The 22,223-nt window shown below is 41.6% G+C and overlaps 2 protein-coding genes across 4 annotated transcripts in view; one reads left to right on the top strand and one right to left on the bottom strand.

Moving 5' to 3' along the window:
* The window catches only part of LOC121679870 (pancreatic secretory granule membrane major glycoprotein GP2-like), a 37,533-nt gene extending 30,717 nt beyond the window's left edge, over nt 1-6,816 (bottom strand). Inside the window, exons 1-11 of one of the 2 annotated variants that reach the window (XM_042058924.1) lie at nt 6,691-6,816; nt 6,244-6,309; nt 5,167-5,562; nt 4,953-5,012; nt 4,708-4,824; nt 4,442-4,626; nt 4,027-4,190; nt 3,511-3,756; nt 3,153-3,315; nt 2,862-2,961; nt 2,463-2,763 (exon numbers count right to left, since the gene is read on the bottom strand). In XM_042058924.1, the coding sequence (XP_041914858.1) occupies nt 2,711-2,763; nt 2,862-2,961; nt 3,153-3,315; nt 3,511-3,756; nt 4,027-4,190; nt 4,442-4,626; nt 4,708-4,824; nt 4,953-5,012; nt 5,167-5,562; nt 6,244-6,301 (1,542 nt within the window). In that variant the 5' untranslated portion in view covers nt 6,302-6,309; nt 6,691-6,816 and the 3' untranslated portion in view covers nt 2,463-2,710. Of the gene's footprint in view, nt 1-2,462; nt 2,764-2,861; nt 2,962-3,152; nt 3,316-3,510; nt 3,757-4,026; nt 4,191-4,441; nt 4,627-4,707; nt 4,825-4,952; nt 5,013-5,166; nt 5,563-6,243; nt 6,310-6,690 lie in introns of those variants that run through there. The other variant, XM_042058923.1, reaches the window with a different exon arrangement.
* A 550-nt stretch (nt 6,817-7,366) lies between these two features.
* Nucleotides 7,367-18,265, top strand: gpat3 (glycerol-3-phosphate acyltransferase 3). 2 transcript variants are annotated; one of them, XM_042059777.1, is made up of 13 exons: nt 7,367-7,495; nt 7,963-8,160; nt 8,528-8,594; nt 9,233-9,527; nt 10,942-11,016; nt 11,643-11,732; nt 12,547-12,640; nt 12,758-12,873; nt 13,169-13,224; nt 13,342-13,427; nt 13,636-13,764; nt 16,582-16,661; nt 17,401-18,265. In XM_042059777.1, the coding sequence occupies exons 2-13, from the start codon at nt 8,017-8,019 to the stop codon at nt 17,483-17,485; spliced, it is 1,317 nt and encodes a 438-aa protein (XP_041915711.1). In that variant the 5' UTR covers nt 7,367-7,495; nt 7,963-8,016; the 3' UTR covers nt 17,486-18,265. The 2 variants fall into 2 exon arrangements, with proteins under 2 accessions (XP_041915711.1, XP_041915712.1); XM_042059778.1 differs by having other exon boundaries at nt 7,370-7,495; nt 7,960-8,160.
* The last annotated feature ends 3,958 nt before the right edge of the window (nt 18,266-22,223 follow it).

Below are 22,223 nucleotides of genomic sequence, written 5' to 3'. Positions count from 1 at the left end.
GCTACTGGAAGAAACTGGAATCCATGCATTTCCACTGAATTATTTTTGGAATCTGACATGTTATTTCCAAAGTCGGTGCTGGATAAACAAATAGCATGCGTGCAACAGAGTGCTTTGAGCGGCTTGTCACACATCAAATCCATTCTCCCCCCCACCCTGGACCCCTACCAGTTTGCATAACGAGCCAAACGGTCCACAGAGGATGCAATCTGCTCTGCCCTCCACCCAGCCCTCACCCACCTGGAAAAAAGAGACTCATATGTGAGATTGCTGTTTATAGACTTCAGTTCTGCATTCAACACCATAATACCACAACAACTCATCTGCAAACTTGACAAACTGGGACTCAGTACCTACCTCTGCAACTGGCTACTGGACTTCCTCTGTCAGAGGCCTCAAGTAGTACGTGTTGGCAACAATATCTCAAGCAGCATCACACTGAGCACGGGGGCCCCCCAAGGCTGCGTGCTCAGTCCGCTGCTCTTCACCCTGCTGACGCATGACTGCACTGCAACCTACAGCAACAACCACATAGTGAAATTTGCTGACGACTCTGGTGGGTCTCATCACCAAGGGCGATGAGACTCAATACAGGTTGGAGGTCGACCTTCTGACCACATGGTGCTGGGACAACCTCCTCCTGCTGAACGTCAGCAAGACCAAGGAGATTGTTGTTGACTTCCGGAGAGGTCACACCCAACACCTGCCACTGACCATCGACGGTGCTGTGGTGGAGAGAGTGAGCAGCACCAAATTCCTGGGGGTGCACATCAGTGAAGACCTCTCCTGGACCACCAACACTGCATCACTGGCGAAGAAAGCTCAGCGCCGCCTGTACTTCCTGTGGAAACTCAGGCGAGCAAGTGCTCCACCAGCCATCATGACCACATTCTACCGAGGCACCATTGAGAGCATCTTCTCCAGCTGTATCGCTGTGTGGGGCGAAAGCTGCACTGAATACAACAGGAAAGCCCTGCAGCGCATATTGAACACAGCTGGAAGGATTATTGGTGCTTCACTCCCCTCCCTGAAGGACATTTACACCTCCCACCTCACCCGCAAGGCGACCACAATTGTGAGTGATGCAAGTCACCCCGCTCACAATCTGTTTGATCTACTGCCCTCTGGGAAGAGGTACAGAAGCCTGCGCTCCCGCACCACCAGACTCACCAACAGCTTTATACACCAGGCTGTTAGGATGCTGAACTCTCTCCCCCCTCCACCCTCAGCTACATAACATCCTGGACTTTGGACCCACAATGGCTGCCTTGCACTACTCCACTTGTACACTTACACACTTTGCAACTTGTTGTTGTTGTCCTGAAAACACTTCTGAACACACTTCTGCTGCTCTTACATAACTTGCACCACTATGCCACTTGCATACTTAGGTCAAACAGAACTACCTCAGCCATTTATTGGCCTGACTTTTGCACTATTATATTGACTGTCTACTGTATGCATAATTGTACAATTTCAACCCAAATTTTGCTGCTCTTATTTCTTCATTGTATGTGCCTTCTTATTTTTACTTTTTATATTGTTTACTTGAATGTTATGTTTGTCTGTGGACCTAATTGGTAAAATATGTCTCGTCTCCACCATGGGATAGCGGGAAACGTAATTTCGATCTCTTTGTATGTCTTGACATGTATTTGACAATAAAGCGGACTTGACATGAAATTGACAATAAAGCAGACTTTGACTTTGGTGTTGCTTTAACTTGCTGAAATCGCATTGGTAAAATGGGCCATGCATTAGTAATCACAATTTTTAACGTTTTTTTTTTTTAAAACATGACCATTGTTAAGAAGATACTTATTTGAAAGCTATTTTGTGAGTTAAAAGATAAAGGCATTTCATGGGCTAGCATAGGCTAGTCACACACACTCTCAAGTAAGTTGAGTGTATATTAGATTAATTAATTGGCCCATTTTACCTAACATGGGGCCCATTTTGCCTGATCTGTTTTGCAGGAGGCATCTGACATTTAAATGTTTCTAAAAATATATCTATTGATAAAATGAACCACTGTTACCATAGAAGCATAGCCAACAAGTACATTTAGGGTTTTGAGGTTTTACATTTATTTGTATGGCTCTCTAAATTGTCAAAAAGTGGCCCAATTTACCGAGTTCACCCTACTTCCATCATTATACTGCTAGTGTGCACTGAGCACTTACCTCCGTAGTGCCCACTTTTCGATGGTTAGTAGTCCCAAAAGGAACACTTAGGCTAAAACAATACCGGAAGTGACGCCTGTTGCCACCCGTTTGCATGTAGTGTCCATTGTTCCACACAACTTTCTGACCGTTATTATTTATCTGCACTATATACTTAAAGTAAGTTTTTAAAGTGTGCAAGAAGGCGGTTTGAAACACATATTACTGTAGGTCTTTATCTGCACTATATACTTAAAAGTAAGTTTTTAAAGTGTGCAAGAAGGCGGTTTGAAACACATATTACTGTAGGTCTTTATTTTTTTATTTTTTCAACAGTAATTTCATATTTGCATTATGCATATTTCAATTAATGGTTTACACTTAGTCAATTTGCTCACAACAGTTGTGAGCACACAAATGAGAATGAACTATTAAAATGAATGCAGTTAGTCATAATACTCATTGACTCAATCAGTAAATTCCCCCTGTAGGTAAAAAGGTATGATTTTAGATCAAAGATAATGACAGGGTATGGCAATGAAAGATGTTTACAGCTTAGGAGAGTGTCTCTTTGGCAGTGCAGCTAGGACGTTCAGCACATCTAGACAGACAGAGAGAGAAAGAAAAATGTCACATTTAACAGATACTAATTATGCTGGGAGCCTGAACACCTCAGCTACCTGTTGTGTAACCATTTACCTGTATTCCCATCAGGGAATAGTGGCCCACAACAAACAGTGATATTATCTTGGTTGTCTGCAGATCTGCGGGCTTTGTGCTGATGGACACGGTCACAGTTCTGGGGGAAAAAAACAACAAATGAAACACTATAGCTTTTACATACTGAGGGACTGAGTAGTTGTGTCCCAACAGGACACACAAACATTCGTTGTTGTTTGTTTCTCTAATATATATAAACAGCCTTGAGAGCATGAGGAGGTACTACTCTCACTGACATCCGACGCCGTAAGACATGGAGATGGGGCTCACCGGGATGCAGCTGTTGCCCTCCAGAGGGCAAAGGTGAAGGCTGCAGTGGAGGTACACCTGAGAGGGGGCCCCATCGAAGGTGAACATCCTGAAGGAGAAACGGCTGCTTGTGGACACCCCATTTCTCAGCACCTTCACCGTGCCATCTTCCGGGTTGGGACACCTGCAAGAGGAGAGCATGAGGGATTATAAAAGACGGCTTGCAGAGACAGGAACATTAACAACAAAATTCTGCTGTTTTAGGGCAGTAAAGTATAATACTTAGGGAATTTGTATGGTACAGTTCATGAGCCTGAATTCACACTAATGGTCTGCATTTGGACATGTTCGTGGCAATTGTTATTTCATGTTAACAAACTGATTAGTGATGAGGTCCCAGTTGATAGAGGAGGTTGAGTCATTGATAGGTGTAGCCCAACAGGAGTCCAACATACTGGAGAACTGGCGGCTGTCCACTCCTTCCACGTCCACAGCTATGTAGATAGTCTCCTCAGGTTGCCCAGTCGCATTACCACTGAATTGCTGTGTGAAGTCTGCATCCTTATATGGAGTTATCTGAACTTGGTATGTCCCGCGTGCTGCAGGCAGCTTCAGGCGTATAGCGCTGCAGGTATGTTAGGTGTGTTAGAAAGCACTTTTTCACTGCTAATATAAAAATGGATTAAACAAATCTATGCACGTTTTACGGTTACTAAAAGAAAACTCCATCCATTGGCTTTTTATGAAAATCTCTTATAAAGTCAACTTGTCAAAAGGACTTTACCTGAAAGTATTTTTAATAAACTAAACTTTGAATTATAGGTCTCACATACAGGAAGTGGAACATTTGGCTCTATAAAATACATTTACGAAATGTCATGATGCAGAATTTCACCTTTTTAAGACATGGATAGCCACATCCATGGAAGCATTTTGATTTATAGGATATTCACAAACAAACTGCAGACTCAGTTGCCTCTGTCTGCTAATAATATGACCTTCTGCAGAGTCGGCTGTCCCCTGAATATAATTCTCATAGATGAAGTGGGTTTTATTGGCCTGAAAAAACAACAAGTTATCATTATTTTCATAGTCAGCACAACCGGAACAGGAATCCTTTTTGGGGTTACTGTTCTGTCACTGTTGCTTTTACTTTAGATACTGCTAAGGATATCGTTCCACATAAGGATCAGTAACATTAAGGCATACATGTCTGTTTTATTTAGCTAATTTACATCTGAATCTATTTACTGAATGTTATTAGAGGTTTTGGTAGATGTGATGTTGATCAAATTGTTTTTGCTCCTCACCCTTAGAACAGTTCCGCATTTCTGGTCGTCATTGCTGAAATGGAACCACACCCGTCCATCTAGGACTGTGCCTGTGCAGCCTGGATCGTTGAGGTGTAGAACATGAGCAGGAAAGCCAGCCTCAAAGAGGAGGCAGCGGGACAGTGAAATCCAGCAGGAGCTATTGTGGCATGTGGCAACTAATCCTGAGAGGGGGGCAGATGTTGTACATGTATTGTATCTTGCTAACATCCATAAAACTAAACACAGATCTGATTAGGGCTTACCAAATGACTCTGGGATAGGTTGGTGATGGCTCTTGCACAAGCAGCCATAGATTCCATATACTTCCCCACATACCTCATCTTCAGTGCAGTGGACGTCACCGCAAGGGTTAGTCGAGACTACACAGAGACAGGAGGGAGCGTGTGAATGAGCAAGAGACGGTAGAAAACATTCATGTCACATGAATTCATCATGCATCATTATAAAACTTTACAGGGATTGTGGATAAAATAAATTTGATTGTCACCTGTTGAGGTGTGCACAGTTGCAGATGTAGGAGAAGCATTTGTGGATATGGTGTTCACATCTACAAAATAATTGTTTGGCTTTAAAGCAAATATGATCTGCTCCTCATAAGTAAACCAGTTAGTAAACTAAAGATTGTGAGGACAAAAAATGTTTGGTGGTTGATAGTCAGCTAAAAGACTGAAGATGAAAAAAGACCAGTTATCATACTGTACCTGCACAGTAAGCATAATTACAGCCATTGGGCGCCACAAACTGGTAGACATAGTAGTTTCCTGGACAAGCTTTGACTTTAATTGGAGGGGCTCTGTCAAAACAGCAGTCAAAGCCTACAACCTTACATATCCTCCTTGTAACTATCCCATCCTGTAGTTGGGGGTGGGTTCCATTCATCCACAGCTGGCCAGCGGTGCCACATCCAGATCTACGTAAGCACTCCTCGGGCATCCGTATAGTCTGTCCATGATACAGCAACCGGTACCAGCCGTGCCAGGAGACTCGACTGTCGCAATGACTGAAGTCGTCAGTGTAGTTGGTAGCTCTCCAGGGTTCATCCAAGGTAGTATAGTTGTGACAGGGGTCAAAAACAGGAATGGTCAAGACAGGCGTCACTAAAATATAAGATAATGTTAGATCAATGTTAGATCAATAAATAGAGAGGACATTTGTATCGGCATATACAATTATGGAAAATATACAGAATATGGAGAATATGATATTCTTGTTATTGAGTCTTCACTTAAATAATAAGTTTTACTTTGTACAGGGTGGTGGTGATGACCATAATATAATTGCACAACTGACTAAAAACCACAGATAGTCAGGAAAGGTCAGCAGTCGGAAAGCTTTCATTGAGCCAATCTGCCATAAAGGCCAACTCACCAAGATATATTGCCTACAAACAGCAGTCTTACTGGCCATCTTTTGAGTGTGAGCATTTAAAAATCACTCTAATGACTAATGATGATGACCTGTGCTGCTCAACTGGAGTGCCATCAGCAATCTAATTGATGGCTGGCGGTTAACTAGAACTAAATAAAACAACTATAGAAGTAAGTACATTTTCTGTTTGTTCATGTATGTCTGTTTGCAAAGAGTTTATGGATTATGCAACTATGTTCTTGGCCCATGTGTCTGTAGTCAGAGCACAAGAAGGAAAAGGTATACTGGATTAAAAATGCTGGGCAGAGTTATTCAGATTTCACCACACTAGTTGCCCAAGCATTTGTCTGTTCATGACATCTGTTTCATCTGGATTCTTTTGTGGAACCGTTATTTAAAAAAAGACTTACTTGCATGCGTTAGCACCATCAGAGGCAGCACACACAGTGTGATGTGATGACACATCATTCTCTGTTCTGTAAAAAAGTTCAATTGTTAGTGCACATTCAAAGACCAACAAAACACCACTATACAAGTCTGTACACAATATTCATATTATTTTAGTTATTTAGAAATTTGAAGGCATGTCGGTCATTCACTGGTAACTTATGTAAATGCTCCTAAGGAAGCTCCTAGCTTCCTTAAACATGAGGCATTAAGAGGTAGATCTCCCAGGCACAGAAATCATGTTTTTATAATCAAATTTTTAATGATAAAATTATGAACTTGCTTTATGTACCCATCAACTTCACAAGGTCTAATTAAAACATTGGACTATAGGATAATGAAACTTTCTATAGTCTAAGTAGGCTATTTAAGTGATTACTGGAGAAAAGTGTATAGTAGCGTATACCTACCTTAAACCTTTTTCGAACAAGGCCACTTTCTGGTCACATTCCTCACCAAGACTGTTTGACCATATAGGCCTACAGTATTTATATTGCCAAATTTGGGTGGATCATGTCCCTGTCAATCATTTGCTCATACTAGGCTACACTGTTTGTTTAACTTAAATGAAACACATGTTATTACTGTAAATGTGTTAAAAATTAACCACATCAAAGGGAAGTTTTCACACCTTTGAATTGAACACTGTGAGACATTCTTTGTGAAAGCATTAGTATGCATAGCAACTTCCTGAGAAAAAAAAATAATAATAATTATATATATATGTGTGTGTGTGTGTGTGTGTATTTTTTTTTTCAGGAAGTTGCTATGCATAGGCCTACTAATGCTTTCACATATACATAGAGAGAGAGAGAGAGAGAGAGAGAAATCATAAATGATTTGGCTTTGTTTGCTCCAAATTCCCCCCAAAATCTAGACTAAGAAATTAAAAGAAGCTGTGCTACATTCATCATTAGAAAACTAAAGCAACAAACCTTCTAATGGACATCCTTCTACCTTTAAACCCTGCTTTTCTAATGGAACTGTGCAACATTTAAACGATATTCTCCCAGACCTTGTGAGTGCTGTTGTATTTTAGAATATAGCCACAGAGAGGCGCTCTTTGTCTTATCTCAGTAGCCTACCCATGTCACATGCTTGAACTTTGACACTGGTGGTAACCACGAAAGTTATTTTGAGGGAAGGTTGGGGAAGTGTTCTTTCAGATATCTGTCAGGAACGCCCGAAGAAAAAAAAAAAAAACTTAATATGCCGGTAGGGTTGAAATGAATTTTGAGATAAATATGCGAGGATTTCCATGTACCATTTCCTGTGATAACGTTAACGTTTGCGATGTGCTGCGTGTTCTAATGTCTACGCTTCTCAGCTAACGGTTTTATGCATAGTTGTTTAGAGATAAAACGTGTAAAGTTATGCAAGTAGTTTTCTTTGGTATTTGTGTAGCTCTGTCACGTCTTATAAGCGAGAGTTGTCGCCAAACTGTTTGCTAGCAAGCTAACCGCAGAAATTAGCAGAGTGTTATTTTCCAATATGGCATAATATTACAACGCGAAGTTTCCACTCGGTTACACATTGCGAACACCGTTTCGTAACACGGGAAGTTGCTAGCTGACATTAGCGGAATGGTTACTCCCGTAGACAGTAAAATATGCTCCTGCATGTAGCGCTTTTGCATGGCACCGCGATGAATGTGACGTTAATAACTTTGTTGTTGTTAGCAGGTGACTATTCCAGTGCACTTCAGCACAGGCTGACCACGATCAAATTTAGCAGTGATGGAGGATGCTTGGGACATTGCTTGCCTACTCATCCAGCTGTGGCTCTCCGTAGTGTTTGGCCTGATCATGTTGCCAGCCATGTGTGGAGCCTCACTGGGCGTCACAGAGATCTACATTAAGGTCTTGGTGAAGACTCTAGAGGTAACTGTTTTAGCTCAGCATTCCTGCTGCCAAAAGACCCATAAAAATAATAATGTGACTCGTATTATGCCACCTTACTCAATTTCTCATCTGTCTAGACTCTAGAGAAGTAAAGCCATAGTTGTTATCTTCTTAATTCACATTGCTGCCCATTATTTGCCTAGCTCATGGTTTAAATATTACCCCAATTATGGCCACATAGGATGGACTGTGGGCATATGCGTGGAATAGAACACTACTATATAAGTCTCACTATTCAAGGCATGTCACTGGCTGGGCACATTATATTTTGCATGGCAGTTATGAGCAGTGCAGGGTAAACCACTGTGTGAAAGGTCACCCCAAAATAAAGTTGTTATTATGGCAGTGGGCCACGCTAAGGATCCAGAGGGGACAGAGGGATCAGCCTCCACTCCAAGCCCAACTCTCCAATGGTAAGAAGTCTTAACTACCACTATACAACATAAGCAGCTACTTGCAAACATGCAGAAATTCCACATTCATTTCCAAATGAAGTGCACATAGTAGGTATCAATCAGCCTGCAGGATTTGTTCATATTTTATTGTGAACATAGGTCATATTGTTGACCTTGTGCAATGTCCTGTATTTGACTTACACAGGATACAGTTGATGTAATTTGTCTCCCTTGTGGGGCATTCTCTGGTGGGTAAATAACCCAGTGTCCTAAAAAGCTTAGATTGTGTAACCACTGGCTGAGATACTGCCCTTTACTCCAACCCCTGTTGGCCCCATCACTCATTTATCCCACCTTGCAGCATTAGTGTTGAATAATCTTATGGATTAAAGGATCAGACCACAGCCATGGGAATATCCTTTATCTACCCACTGTCACTTGTGTCATATTCATTATGCTGGTGTTTGTGTGTATTGATGAAAAAGTTGTCACACATTCAGACCAGGTAAATAATAGCACAGACATCAGACCTGCACTTTAAACCCTTAGTTATTTATGAATTTACTGACTCTTGCCTACTTATGAATATAATGTCAAATAACATGAGAAGTTAGGGAGTTTAAGTTTTCTCTGTTGGTGTGCTCCTGACTTATCAGGCATCATCCAGAAGGAGGATGGCTCCATGGAGAAGGAGATTGGGGAGCTGCGTCGCTCTTGGCCCAAAAATCTGTCCGGCGGCGAGTTCACCCTGTGCGACGCCTTCTACTTCTGCAGGAAGGGCATCGAGAGCATCGTGGAGGACGAGGTGACGCAGCGCTTCACCTCAGAGGAGATGGCCTCCTGGAACCTGCTGACGCGCACCAACAACAACTTCTGCTACATCAGCGCTCGCGTCACCATCATCTGGGGCCTCGGGGTGTTCATACGCTACTGCATCCTGGCACCACTCAGGTATAATGTGCGCCAGAGCTTTGTGTCTCTGCACTGAATAATAACACACAGGAATTGGTTGCAGAGAAGCTTCATTTGGTCCCAGAGGGTGGTAAAGGGTAGTGGTAACAGGAAAGAAGGAAGATGTGTGTGTGTGATTAACTCCATAATGCTGTTTAATGGAAGTGACATTGAAGTGGACATGAATGACCGATATGTTATCAGTCATGTGTCCTGAGCAATGACACTGGAGAGACTGGACTGGACTGAGCAAGAGCTGGAGCATGGGCAATGATGATGGTCAATAATTAATAGTCACAAAGATGATTAGTGAAGAACCTCCAGCAGCAATCGAACAGGATGGGCTGAAACTCAAATCCTGAGTGGCATTGAAGTTTAGAGATTAACAATGAGTGTATTGATGTAAGACCAAACAAATAAAATGTCTTACGAGGAAGATGTTTTATTATGCCAAGGCATTTGATCATTTCATGGTTGCTTGTGTAACTTCTGAGAATCTTTCCTGATCCCCACCTATGTTTGCTCGCTTGTATACACAGATGTCTGTGCCTCTTGTAAAAGACACGTAACAGCCAGTTCTCGACATTGCGGCCGCGACATTTCCTCTTGACATAAGGTGCAGTCTATTGGCTGCACCCGGTGAAAACAAAACCTCAAGGTTGTATTTGTTCATTGAAAATGTCATAGAACTATTCTGATGAGTTAGATAGAACAGAAAAGGCTTTACAGTCTGAAGTTTGTGACCGCTGAATTGAGTGAGTGCCCCTACAAACTACCAGTTGGCTCATAGTTAAATCACCAGACTAAATGGCAGAATATTTGGTATCATTTTTTAACTCGCATCATCTGTCCATGCATTTGTTTTCACAGAGGTGTCCCAAACCAGAAGTGGCCGCAATGTGGAGAATAGGCCACCATTAAGCATTTATCTGCCCATGTGTTCTCTGAAATGAGAGCACAAAACATAGTGCTCTTGGTAGTACCAGACGTATTGTACCTTAAAGGTATTCTAAGTGATGTTACGCGGTTTCTAAGCTAAAACATTTTTTGTCACATACAGCAAACATCTCATCACCATCCGCTAGCTACCTGTCCCTTGAATACACTGTAACACTGCAGACAGCTCAGGCTCCAAAAACAGCCTGGGGCAGCCTGGACCATGAAACATAACAAACTTTTCCAACCATTCACCGACGAGATGTCAGTTTAGGAGAGTTGCAATTGCACGGGAGGGAGGGGCGAGCTAGCTCCTTTTTTTTTTTTTACGCCAACAGTAGTGACGTTGCCCAACAAATCGCTTAGAGCACTTTTATAGAAGCTTTCAGATATTGACTTCAATAATGAATAATGATGATATTCAATAATGAGTAATTATTAAGCCAACCGAGGTGTTACTGTTGCATCTTTCTCACAGAATAACCTTGGCTCTCATTGGACTAAGCTGGTTGGTGATTGGGACTACTCTGGTGGGACTGTTACCGAGTAGCAGGTAAACTTCTGTGTGTATTAAATGATGACGACTCAACACCACTAGACCTTCTTGTCATTGACTGTGTTTACATGCACTTCGGTATCTCGGATATGAGGCTTATCCTGATTTTGATCATACTCAGGATATGGAGTTTACATGAACACAGAGACACCTGGTTATTAATATCCCTGTGTATATGATAAATACTAGTAGCCCATTAACTGATGGAGCTCTGAGTTGTGACTGACCTTTTAATACTCTTTTAAAACAATTTAAATCAATTTATTATGATTGTCTGAGTTATAAGTTAAGGGCCGTTCACACCAGGAACAATAACTATAACGATAATAGCAAAAACGTATCACTCTAGCTAATATCAATGACTATGTCCACACATAAACTATAACGATATAAAGGATATTGTTGGGGATAAAAAGCTGACAGCCAATCAAAATCCATCAAATTTTAGACATCACATTCATCAACACGAGGAGAGACTTTCCTTATCGTTGGTTAGTGTGGACACTTTTATTCTTACTTTTATAGTTAGTTATCTTTAGTTATCGTTCCGGGTGTGAATGGCTCTTTACACTCCGGTCTATCTTAGGCTTGTACTACTTGGAAGTGACTTGCTTCTCTTTCAGGAGTAAGAACTGGCTCAGTGATCTTGTCCATCTGACGTGCTACAGAATCTGTGCTCGAGGCCTCTCCGCTACCATTCGCTATCACAACAAGTGAGGACTTCTCCTGTGGTACAGCCCTCATACCCACCCTCTTCTCTCTGTGTGTCTCCTCTACCGGTGCCCAGCTCACTAAAGACTTCACAGTTACAGCTGGGCTACACGTGGAGCGTAGTATTCAGAAGTGTTCTATTCGTGGAGCGTAGTGTTCAGAAGTGTTCTGTTCGTGGAGCGTAGTGTTCAGAAGTGTTCTATTCGTGGAGCATAGTGTTCACGAGTGTTCTATTCGTGGATCGCATGCTGTATCAATTAAGTCAAGTCAATTTATTTATATAGCACATTTTACGCAACAGGGTTGACCCGAAGTGCTTTACAAATGATTACAATGTTATTTACAAATTTACAAATGATTACATATGAAAATACCAAATAATATTACAATACAAAATGCCTACATAAGAAATAAAATAAAGAGTAGGCATTTAGCCTATAATCAATGGAATTGGCTACACCAGAGGAACGTTCAAATTTGAAAACATAGGCGATTGTTTTCAAACCATTTTCTGTTTGCCTTGAGTTTTCCGCGAACTTTTACGAACACTTGCAAACAGTTTGAGGAGGTAGTTCTGGGAGTCGGATGGAGAGTTACCGTTGATGGAACATTTACAATCATTCAAATGTATCTGTTTAGACAAACATGTTTGCCGTAAACATTCACCTCTTTTCAAGGAATTTGAACGCACCTCAGATGCAAGACTAATTTAAAATAGACCAGTCTTCTAAAATCTTGTAAAAGTTGTGAGCCTGGTGCAGCCTGGCTAGTAGTTGAATGTTCAGTGACTGACCACAGTTTCTGCTCCTTTCGCAGAGAAAACCGTCCCAAGAAAGGAGGCATCTGTGTCGCCAACCACACCTCCCCGATTGACATTGTTATTTTGGCAAATGATGGATGCTATGCCATGGTGGGTGGTAACTGAAACATTAATGCTTCCAGAGCCACCACTGTGCTTGGCTGAAGAACGAGGTCCATGTGTGTTTGTTTTCTTCACCGCTTGAGCATTTCTTTTCGACGTACACAGGTGGGGCAAGTTCATGGCGGTCTGATGGGGGTCATCCAAAAGTCAATGCTCAGGTCCTGCCCTCACATTTGGTTTGAGAGATCTGAGATGAAAGATCGAACTGCTGTGGCCAACAGGTGAGGGATCATATGTTTAAAAACATCATTAGAACACACTTTCTTCTGTGGCTCACCTGTTAAGAAACTAGCTTATACTGTGAATATATTGTGTATGTACCGGTATTTGTTTGTATTTCTTACATTCGTATGTGGATAATGTGCTGTTGTTTACCTAGATCAATATACTCCTGTCATTATCTGACCTAAATCGCTGCTGTGCTTTTGTTCAGCTTGGACGAACATGGTCACAATGATTAGCCACGTGAGTCACTATCACGCATGCTCAGTATTGTTCACATCATTTCACTTACAGGCTTAGAGCCCACGTCGCAGACAAAACCAAGCTGCCTATACTGATATTCCCTGAGGGTAAGTCCTTCCTTGCTTCTAGCCTGTGATGCGCAGAGGGACCCAGTGAATGGGTCTGGTCTCAGAGTGCCAGAACTCAGAATGGACTCTTTCAGTACGGACTGTTTGTTGTTTTAGGAACCTGCATCAATAACACATCAGTCATGATGTTCAAGAAGGGAAGCTTTGAAATTGGTGGGACCATACACCCAGTGGCCATAAAGGTACTTTGAATAAATGCTGTGTCATTTACATTATCTATCTCTTGTGACAGTTTCTAGCTCCAGTTTGTATATTTTGCCATAGCATTTATATTGATTGAAGATGTTTTAGGATAGCTGTGGTTATGGCTATAAAAACATAAAATATAGATGTCAGTATTGCTTGTGGAGCTTGTTGGTGATCATTAACTGTTATGCTTGTCTCTGTTAGTATGACCCACAGTTTGGAGATGCCTTCTGGAACAGTGCCAAGTACAACATGGTGAGCTACCTCCTTCGAATGATGACCAGCTGGGCCATAGTGGTCAATGTGTGGTACCTTCCCCCGATGACCAGAGAGGTACGGTCCACTTCAGGGACATTCTTGTTGGCTTGTCTGGCCCATTTTTAAACATGGTATGGCTTTTATAGGAATGAGATTATGGCCACATTGCTTGGCACTGCACAATTTCATACTGTGGTCAAGACGCATGGTTTAGAAAGATTTGTTTGGGTTAGGGGCAGTGTTGGGAACTTTACTTTAAAAAAGTAATTAGTTATAGTTACTCACTACTTGCTCCAAAAAGTAACTGAATTACTCTATGATAAGAGTAACTCGTTACCAGGGAAAGTAACTATTTGCGTTACTGTTACAAAAAAAAGAAGTTGCTATATGTCAAAGATTTTGGATTTTTTTGAGCAGCCAGTTGAATTGAACAGACAGGTGTTTGTAGGCTACATAACTTTCAATATTTATTAGACAGACACAGACACACACACTTTATTGATCCCCAAGGGGAAATTCAAGATATTGCACATCGCCAGACCTATGGTAGACTTCAGCCTGTGTCATAGGTTTTTGTTGTGAGGCAGAAAGATCTAGCTTTTGCTGCTTGGACGACTTTGCTCCGAGTCCTTCTTTGCTAGTGGATGGCGAGCTATCATCTGTGGTGAAGGTATCGGTGTTTTTGGCCACTAGCTTTAGATGCGTGTGTGAGATGCTTCATTAAATTAGACTTGCTTACAACGGATGTCGACAAAGTCTTCGCTCCTGGACATAATGTACACATTACATGCACATTCTTGCCTTGATGAATTTGAAGTAGTGCTTATATCTCCACCTTGAAAAGGCCAACTTTTCGGATTGCTCCTGACCTCTGCTGTTTCGTCGAATCTCTATTTTAGCGGTTGCGTGTGTGTGTGTGGCAAGTGTGTAAAAACACTGGCTCTGATTGGCTATCATGAAATATGACTCTGCCTTAGCCAATCATAATCGCTTACGTCGTTAACCCATCTCCTCACTAGCTGTGAGCCAGGGTGCGTTCGGATTACAGTTTATTCAATCAATGCATAGTAACGCACCGCATTTTACGTCCAGTAACGTTAACGGCGTTGTAACGACGGGAAAAGTAATTAGTTAGATTACCCCGTTAGTGAAAAAATAACGTCGTTACCTAACGCCGTTCTTTTAAATGGCGTTATTCCAAACACTGGTTAGGGGTGACACAAATGGCTGTACATCACCATTATACTTTTTTTTTTCTTCTTTTTCTCAGAGCCAAACCAAATTTGTCTGATTTAAGGGCCGTTCACACCAAGAACGATAACTATAACTGTTAAAGGAGTTCGGCCTAATACCGAACTACTGAAGTGCCTGAGCCCGGGGAAGGCTTGGCTGACGTGCTAGATGCTACGAGTACTACAGTACGCTCACTTGATTGCCCTGAGCTAAACAAACGCATGTAGACAAATGTTAACGTTGAAATCCAGAAGTTGTCCATTTATTCCAAAAACAGCACATTGCCCATAGCAGTTTCCATCAGTGTAGCAATACAAGCGCAGCGCGCAAGCGTTCAAAAACCCTTTGTCCTTCCGGGTCAAACACTTGCCAACAACATTGTATTTGCTACCTTTATACCTGAGACATGCACCACCCAGTGTAAGACAAAGGAATGTGAACCTGGATTCAAAGCAGCATTTGGCTCTTACACAAAACAATAACCATAATGATAAAAGCGTCCACACTGACCAACTATAAGCAAAGTCTCTCCTTGTCTTAATGAATGTGCTGGCTAAATTTTGATGGATTCTGATTGGCTGTTAGCTTTTATCGTTCTAAAAATCGCTCTTAAAGTGATCCCCACCGATATCATTCTTCATGTCGTTGTCGTTATATCGCTTGGTGTGAACGGCCCTTTAGACTGGTACATTTTCCATTGTGCTACCAGTGAGTTGTTGCTGAGGCTTTCCAGTCTATATTTTGGCAGTAACAACAAAAGTGAAGTGCATGTGAGAAATGGTCACATAATGTTTGACTGCATTAAAATCTAGGTGCAAGTCCCTGCATTGCAGGTGGTTTGTACTCTGATCGTCAGTGTCAAATATTTGCTCAATCATGTAGTGCTTACAATCACGTAAAGTTACAGGCTTCTCGGCTGCTGTTTGCTGTCCTTATACGTTCCCAAAGTTTTTATTTGCGTGACGAAGTGTGCAGTGCTACACTGGGGGCATGTTCATTAGCCCTCGTGTTCATGCCCCCAGATTGTACCGTACCGACAGCACTTGGTAACCTCGAGAAACAGAAATCTATGTGAAAAATTGCTGGAATTCTCCTTTAAAGGAGAATTCCGGTGTGATTTTGACCTAAAGTGTGTTGAAACGTGTTGAACGTATGTCTCAAAGCTCATCTCGGCTTGTCCCCTGCACTCAGAAATCTGGCGCTAGTTAGCCGATGCTACCAACAGTTTTTCGATGGGGGTGCTTCGGGCATCGGCCTAGCCATGCAAATAAATCACTGTTTTACACCATTTACAAGGCTCAAAGTAGCTCCATACTTCATTGGTAGACTTCCGAGGGCCTTGACATTTAAAATGAGACATCGAGAACTTTGAAAAAGCACTGGTAGTTTATTTACAAGACGATTTATACAGACAGTACCTTCACAAAGTTTACCGTTCGCCGCCATCTTGAATTTAGTCACGATAAGTCGAGCGACGAGTATGAATGAACAGGTATGATAAGGGATACGTTCACACTCGGTATCATGTTTCAACACACTTTAGGTCAATATCACACCGGAATTCTCCTTTAATGCTAATTGTAGAGGAGGACTTTATTATGGGGGATAGCTGTGTTTTATGTAACAGTTCTATTCACTGTATATATTCCTTTCTGGTAGGAAGGAGAGGATGCAGTTAATTTTGCCAACAGAGTCAAATCAGCAATTGCAGATCAGGGAGGCCTGGTTGACCTCTCATGGTAAGGATCCAGTACTGTTATCAGCATATCTTGTGGGGTCTAGACACAATATTATCATTTTGTGAAGGGAGTACACATCTGGGCACAACTTGTTGAAATGTTGATGGTGAATGAAGACCTCCTTTACTTGATAGTGGCATATTTTCATATAAGAAGTTTTCTTCTCCATCTTGAGTTTTAATGCTAGTGTTCCTCTGAATATTTCGTCATACGTGTCTGTCAAACCCCCACATGGTTGTCGCCAGACCTAAACTACCAATCAGAAGTTCTCGAAAGGGTTCTCGACTGTTGTAGAAAGAAATGGCTGATCTTTAATGCAATATCTACATTGCCCATTATCAGCAACCATTCATCCGAAGTTCCACAGGCACATTCTGTTTACTAATCTGATATCATTTTAAAAGGCTAACTGAGAAAACATTTGGAGAACCATTTTGCAATTATGTAAGAACATAATGTAATCTGAAAACTGCTGCCCTGATTTTAAAAAAAAAAGCAACTCCTCTCAGCTGGTATTCTGTCTATAATGGAGTGGAATGAAAATGTCTAAGTGACCCCAAACTTTTGACCGGTAGTGTATATTGTGATACTTGTCTGACCTCATAAGGCTGATTTTATAAGGTAATGATGGCTACAGTTCCCAGAATTGCCAAGTTTGTACTTTCTCTGCTGACATTGAAACAGTACTGGCTTGCACTTTCACTGGCATCTTCATGATTGTAACTGTGATTTTGCTCAGGGATGGAGGCCTGAAGAGAGGGAAAGTTAAAGAAGCTTACAAAGAGGAACAGCAGAAGATGTACAGCAGCATGGTAGTGGGCTAGGAGGTATGTCTTCCAATTAGTTCGCTAAACCATCATCACGCCATTCACTTACCAAGCTTCCACAGAGATGCTGATCCTTGGCAACACGTGTCTTCTCAATTCTACACTACATCCGAGCCATCGGACATGACTGATTTGTTCATTAGGTTGTCTCAGTTCTCAGTGGAAACCCTAATGGTGAACAAACTCTAATGATGCGAGTCAGGAATCTTATAATAGTTGTTATTTTAAGAAGACTGCAACTTATGCAAAACTTTGCATATAAGTATACAATACTATGTCTATTTCCTTGAGAAATAACAGCAACTGGAAAGTTGTCAAAGTTTTTAAAGTGTCTCCGCAATCAGAGAATCAGGTTCTTCCAACATGCTGTCCGTGCAGAGTCTGCTCTTAGCTGGATTGGTGAGGCAATCAGCATTGTGTTTTTATATCCATATACTGTACACCATGGACTGTAAAAAGCAAGTGTATGTTTCCATTTGTATAGGAAACTATTTCTGTTACAATGTATTTTAATTCAAAATGTAAACATCTAAATTATTGTTTACAAGGCCTGACATTGGTAAATTCCAGGTTGTATTCCATTGGAGTATGGACTAATTTTTTTTAAATGATCGAGTTGATTCTGTGAACCTTGACCCCCCCCTGCCCTGTGATATGCTTAAGAATGTAAACGCTACAGTGCCTTGTCCTGTTCTCAGTCATGCAACATTTCTGTGTGCCTCAAAAGGTCTTGTAGATTATTTTAAAAATAAACGTCTTAAGTATTATGACACAGAACACCGCTGAATGCGTATTTGTGTGTCTTGGCTTTGTGTATTGTATCCTGAACACACTCTGATTGGCCACATGAGGGCAGTATTCACCAAGCAAAAATGATTCGATCTAGGATTACAGTTCAGCTTCATCCATGTAAATTCTTTCACAGCCCTTTTAAAGTGTTACTCATTAAATTCACACTGTACTAAGAGAAAAACAGATGGAGCACTTTGGTAAATTCATCAGGAAAATGTGACCACGCTGATAGTATTTAATAATTAGGTATTTGCTAGTTGTGTACAATATAACAGTATAAATTAGAGGTATTAAATAAATGACATTTTACAGTAATCAGAAATCAACCAATAACTTTGTGTTATCACACAAATGGCAGAAAAGACCAGGAAAGCATTGCCCTTAGGCACTCTGATGAAACGTACTGTACTTTTCCACATTTTTGAAAGTCAAGCGGGTGGGCTCTGTCATATTGTGATGGTGAATGGTGAAGGATCATTGACTGCTTGATTGCAATATGACGAGCTCATTTTACTTAGAGCTCGATTGAAGCACCAGCAATTATATACTCATTACCATGAACCTGTCCGAGCGTAAAACTTTCTGTGGATATGTGAGTGTGTGTGTATGTTTGGGTGTATTTGAAGAAATAGAAAGAGACTTGAAAAGAGGGAAAGGGTGATGCGGGGGGGGGGGGGGGGGGGTGTTGATCATGATCCCAAATAAAAACCTTGAACAGATAAGCGTGGGTAATGCATAGTAACTGTGACGGCACTTTAATAAAGAACGCAAGGAGTGTGAAATAGGGCTGAGCGTCTCTCCACCGCACGGATCCGGAGGCCACTTTAAAAAAGCCCCGCAGCAGGCTCCTGGCCACCAGCGTCCCGGCCACCATGCCGTCAGCTCCCTGGCTCCGAGCTTCAATATCAATCCTGCAACTTAAATTGCTTGAACAGAAATGTTTGTTCTCCCCTAACAGGATTGTAAATTATTAATCGGATCTGAAGCCGATTCTATAACCCGATTGTTAAGGTGGGACTCTCGGAGAGCAATGCTCGAGCGTACCATTTACTGTGATGTATGTGTCTGCACATCTTTATATCCAATTTAATGTGATTCAGATAGATCTCAAAAAGACATCATAAAAAAAGCATGCAACTGACCCAGGACCTGGGCTTCTGAATGTGGACTCCATGTGATTGCCCAGCATGTCTTTAGTATTTTGATTAGATTTCCTCCATCTGTGTGTGTTTTTTTTTTTTCTACCCAGATGTGATCTATACAAATGTAATGCCGGTACACTCAGTAAATATGAATAAATCGCTAAATTGAATCATTTTTTTTCCCCCCTTCCCGGAGAATGTAGTTCAAGTCGGACATCATTTTAAATCACCGCTGGCTTGAACTGAGCGGGCTCGTCCAATCAGGGCTCTAAATGACTGCGGCTCAGTCCTGGACCTGCCATTAGGTGGAAGGGAAGATTTTTTAAATACATCGGACTCCAATCCTCTCTGAGGCTGGGCCTGCCTGTCGTAATACATGTGGCCTTGAGGCTAGAACTCGTCTCGGCCAGAGCGGGATAGAAATCAATAGGAATTTCTGCAGAGTTCTGTGCACTCCATAGGATCAGCGTCTGGGCACAACTTCAGTATTTCATCTCCCTCTTAATAGTGTTGCATCGAATTCATCACCAGCGGTGCGCACCAGGCAGCCTCTGCATACGGGGGGGGGGGGGGGGTCGGTGGTGGCCGTCATCAGAGATGATGACAGGAAAGGTTCTGCAGACAGCTGCTGCCGTCTCGCCTCTGTACCCCCAGCAGCCATCAGTTGCTAAATCCCATTTCTGACACCATGTTCCTGGGTGGTGCCGGCCACTTGAGCTAACTTTGCATGAGAGTGATCACCTATGGAGAGACTTTTAGGAAACCTTAGTCAACAATGTCCTTGGGAGTGTTTTTTTTTTTTTTTTTTTTTGCTTGATAAGAGTTACCATCAGTTACTGTTTATCTCCCTGTTAGGAGCAAGGTTGCGAATGAATTTAATAAATGAGGTTATATTTCATCTTGTGTGTGAAAGGGTTCATATTGTAGCACAGCGTATAGTGATAATGCCATTATTACAATAACAATATAAGATATCTGATTCAGCAGTTTAATTTGATCTGTGTAATTATTGCCAAAAAAGAATACAAGAAAGCATAAAGGAAATAAGTTCTAGCCTCAGGTTATCGGTTTGAGACAGCTCACTTGTTCTTATGACATTTCTGTCTGTTCAGTGCTGTGGCAATTCCTATGACAAACACATTATGCACAATAATGCGATAATTACATCAGTTTCACTCAGTATTTTATCTTTTGAATCATGAGGTCAGATATCAACAAGACTGTTGTGTCCGATTTGATGCATGCACTTGAGTATTAGTCACATGGGGAAATGGAGAATATTCTAGAAAAAAAAAAAAGAGAAATCAATGTGTGGAAGTGCAGGGGCAGCTGGGATCCTGCTGTCTGCAACGTGTCACCTGTCTGGAAATGGATTATGGAGAGCGTCCACGGCACAAATGAAAGGGATGAAGGGGGTGTCTGCCGAGGGAGATAGATCATACAAAAGTCAGAAGTGTGTTTCTCAGAGGGTCGTTTTCCCCGAGACGCGTTACATGCACAGCCATAGCTGGAACCAAAGACTGAGCATCATGCTTTGACATTCCATGGTCTGGGCCTGGTAAAGAAAAGGCTTATTGAAAGTTCAACAGATATGGTGTATTAGTCTCAGTGGCATTGTGGACAAATACAAGGAGGAGCTGTGAACGGCACCCAAATGGAATGTGACATTTCATATCATGGAAATTGTTTGAATTGTTTCAGGCTGCTAAGTTTTTGTTTTCTTATTTTTATTTTTTGTTCCACTATAACATTTGTGTATATTATTGTATAAAAGAAGACTTATTTAGTTTCCAGGTTTAAGATGTGGACACTTTATACAGTCTTTCAAGAGATTTATTTTGATGACGGTGGACTTCAAAAAATGTCTGAATTGACTAAATGTAAGCCCCGCCAACTTAGTTCTGAATGCTGTACATCTAAATGCTGAGGTGGTAGAGGCAGAGTGTTTGTAGGAGGTGTCTTTGCTGTGGTTGCGGTCACAGGTGGAGACCCTTCTAGGTGGTGTTATACAAAGGACCAGGAGAGGGAAACATAGGACCAGCTCATTTAAAAACACTCAGCTCATTTACATACCCTAATGAAACTGACTATAATTGGTCTGCATTGATTTTTTCCCCTTCTTTTTTTTGATTGAGCCACAATGGAGTCTCAACTTCTTAGAGTGGAGGGCTGATTGATTTGTGGTGAGATTCAAGACCATTCAGTTTGAGGAAATAATTATGTTCTTATTTAGTTATCATCAGATGCCCCAGTGAATTGCTCTGATCTAATTGCATTAAAAGGAGCCTCTTCATTTTCTCTGGTATTTGTGGTATTAATTAGTGGAACACAGCGCACAGTTACACTCTAATCACCATAGACTAGCGCTTTCTTTTTGATGAGTTATTTCTTGGCCTTTATGTTCAAATGGGATGTGTTCCATTTCATGTTGCAATGAATGAAGTAGGAATTATACCAGAACGCACCATTCCGTTTTAAAGGGTAAATGTAAATTGGACAAACAAGTTTTGCTTCCTGTCTCTTGTTCCTTGTGTACTTTATTATTATTCCAAATAAAGATATCCGTGATGATAAATGACCATGTCAGGGAGCATTTGTTTGTGGCCTCAGAGGATATTTCTCCAACTTCGGAAACGACTGATTTCCACCTCGGATCCGACGTGCCGCCAGCAGCCGGTTCACTGTTCCTCGTGCCTTCACCCCTGGGCTGTGATTGCTTTTGTTTTCGGGTCAGCTCCTATCTATCCCTCCCAACTTTTTCCAATTTGTCAGGACTTGTTATATGAAGACAGAGAGGCACA

Source organism: Alosa sapidissima, chromosome 13 (assembly GCF_018492685.1).
Source record: "Alosa sapidissima isolate fAloSap1 chromosome 13, fAloSap1.pri, whole genome shotgun sequence".
Classification (NCBI taxonomy): domain Eukaryota; kingdom Metazoa; phylum Chordata; class Actinopteri; order Clupeiformes; family Clupeidae; genus Alosa; species Alosa sapidissima.
The sequence above is the reverse complement of the archived record's forward strand: the minus strand, read 5'-3'. Positions and strand labels throughout refer to the sequence as shown.

Excerpts from the sequence above, each read along its gene's own strand:
- gpat3 (XM_042059777.1), top strand. The coding sequence starts at position 8,017 with ATGGAGGATGCTTGGGACATTGCTTGCCTACTCATCCAGCTGTGGCTC. Across the intron at positions 12,874-13,168 it reads CGAACTGCTGTGGCCAACAG|GCTTAGAGCCCACGTCGCAG; the intron begins GTGAGGGATCAT and ends TTTCACTTACAG. Across the intron at positions 16,662-17,400 it reads GGCCTGGTTGACCTCTCATG|GGATGGAGGCCTGAAGAGAG; the intron begins GTAAGGATCCAG and ends GATTTTGCTCAG.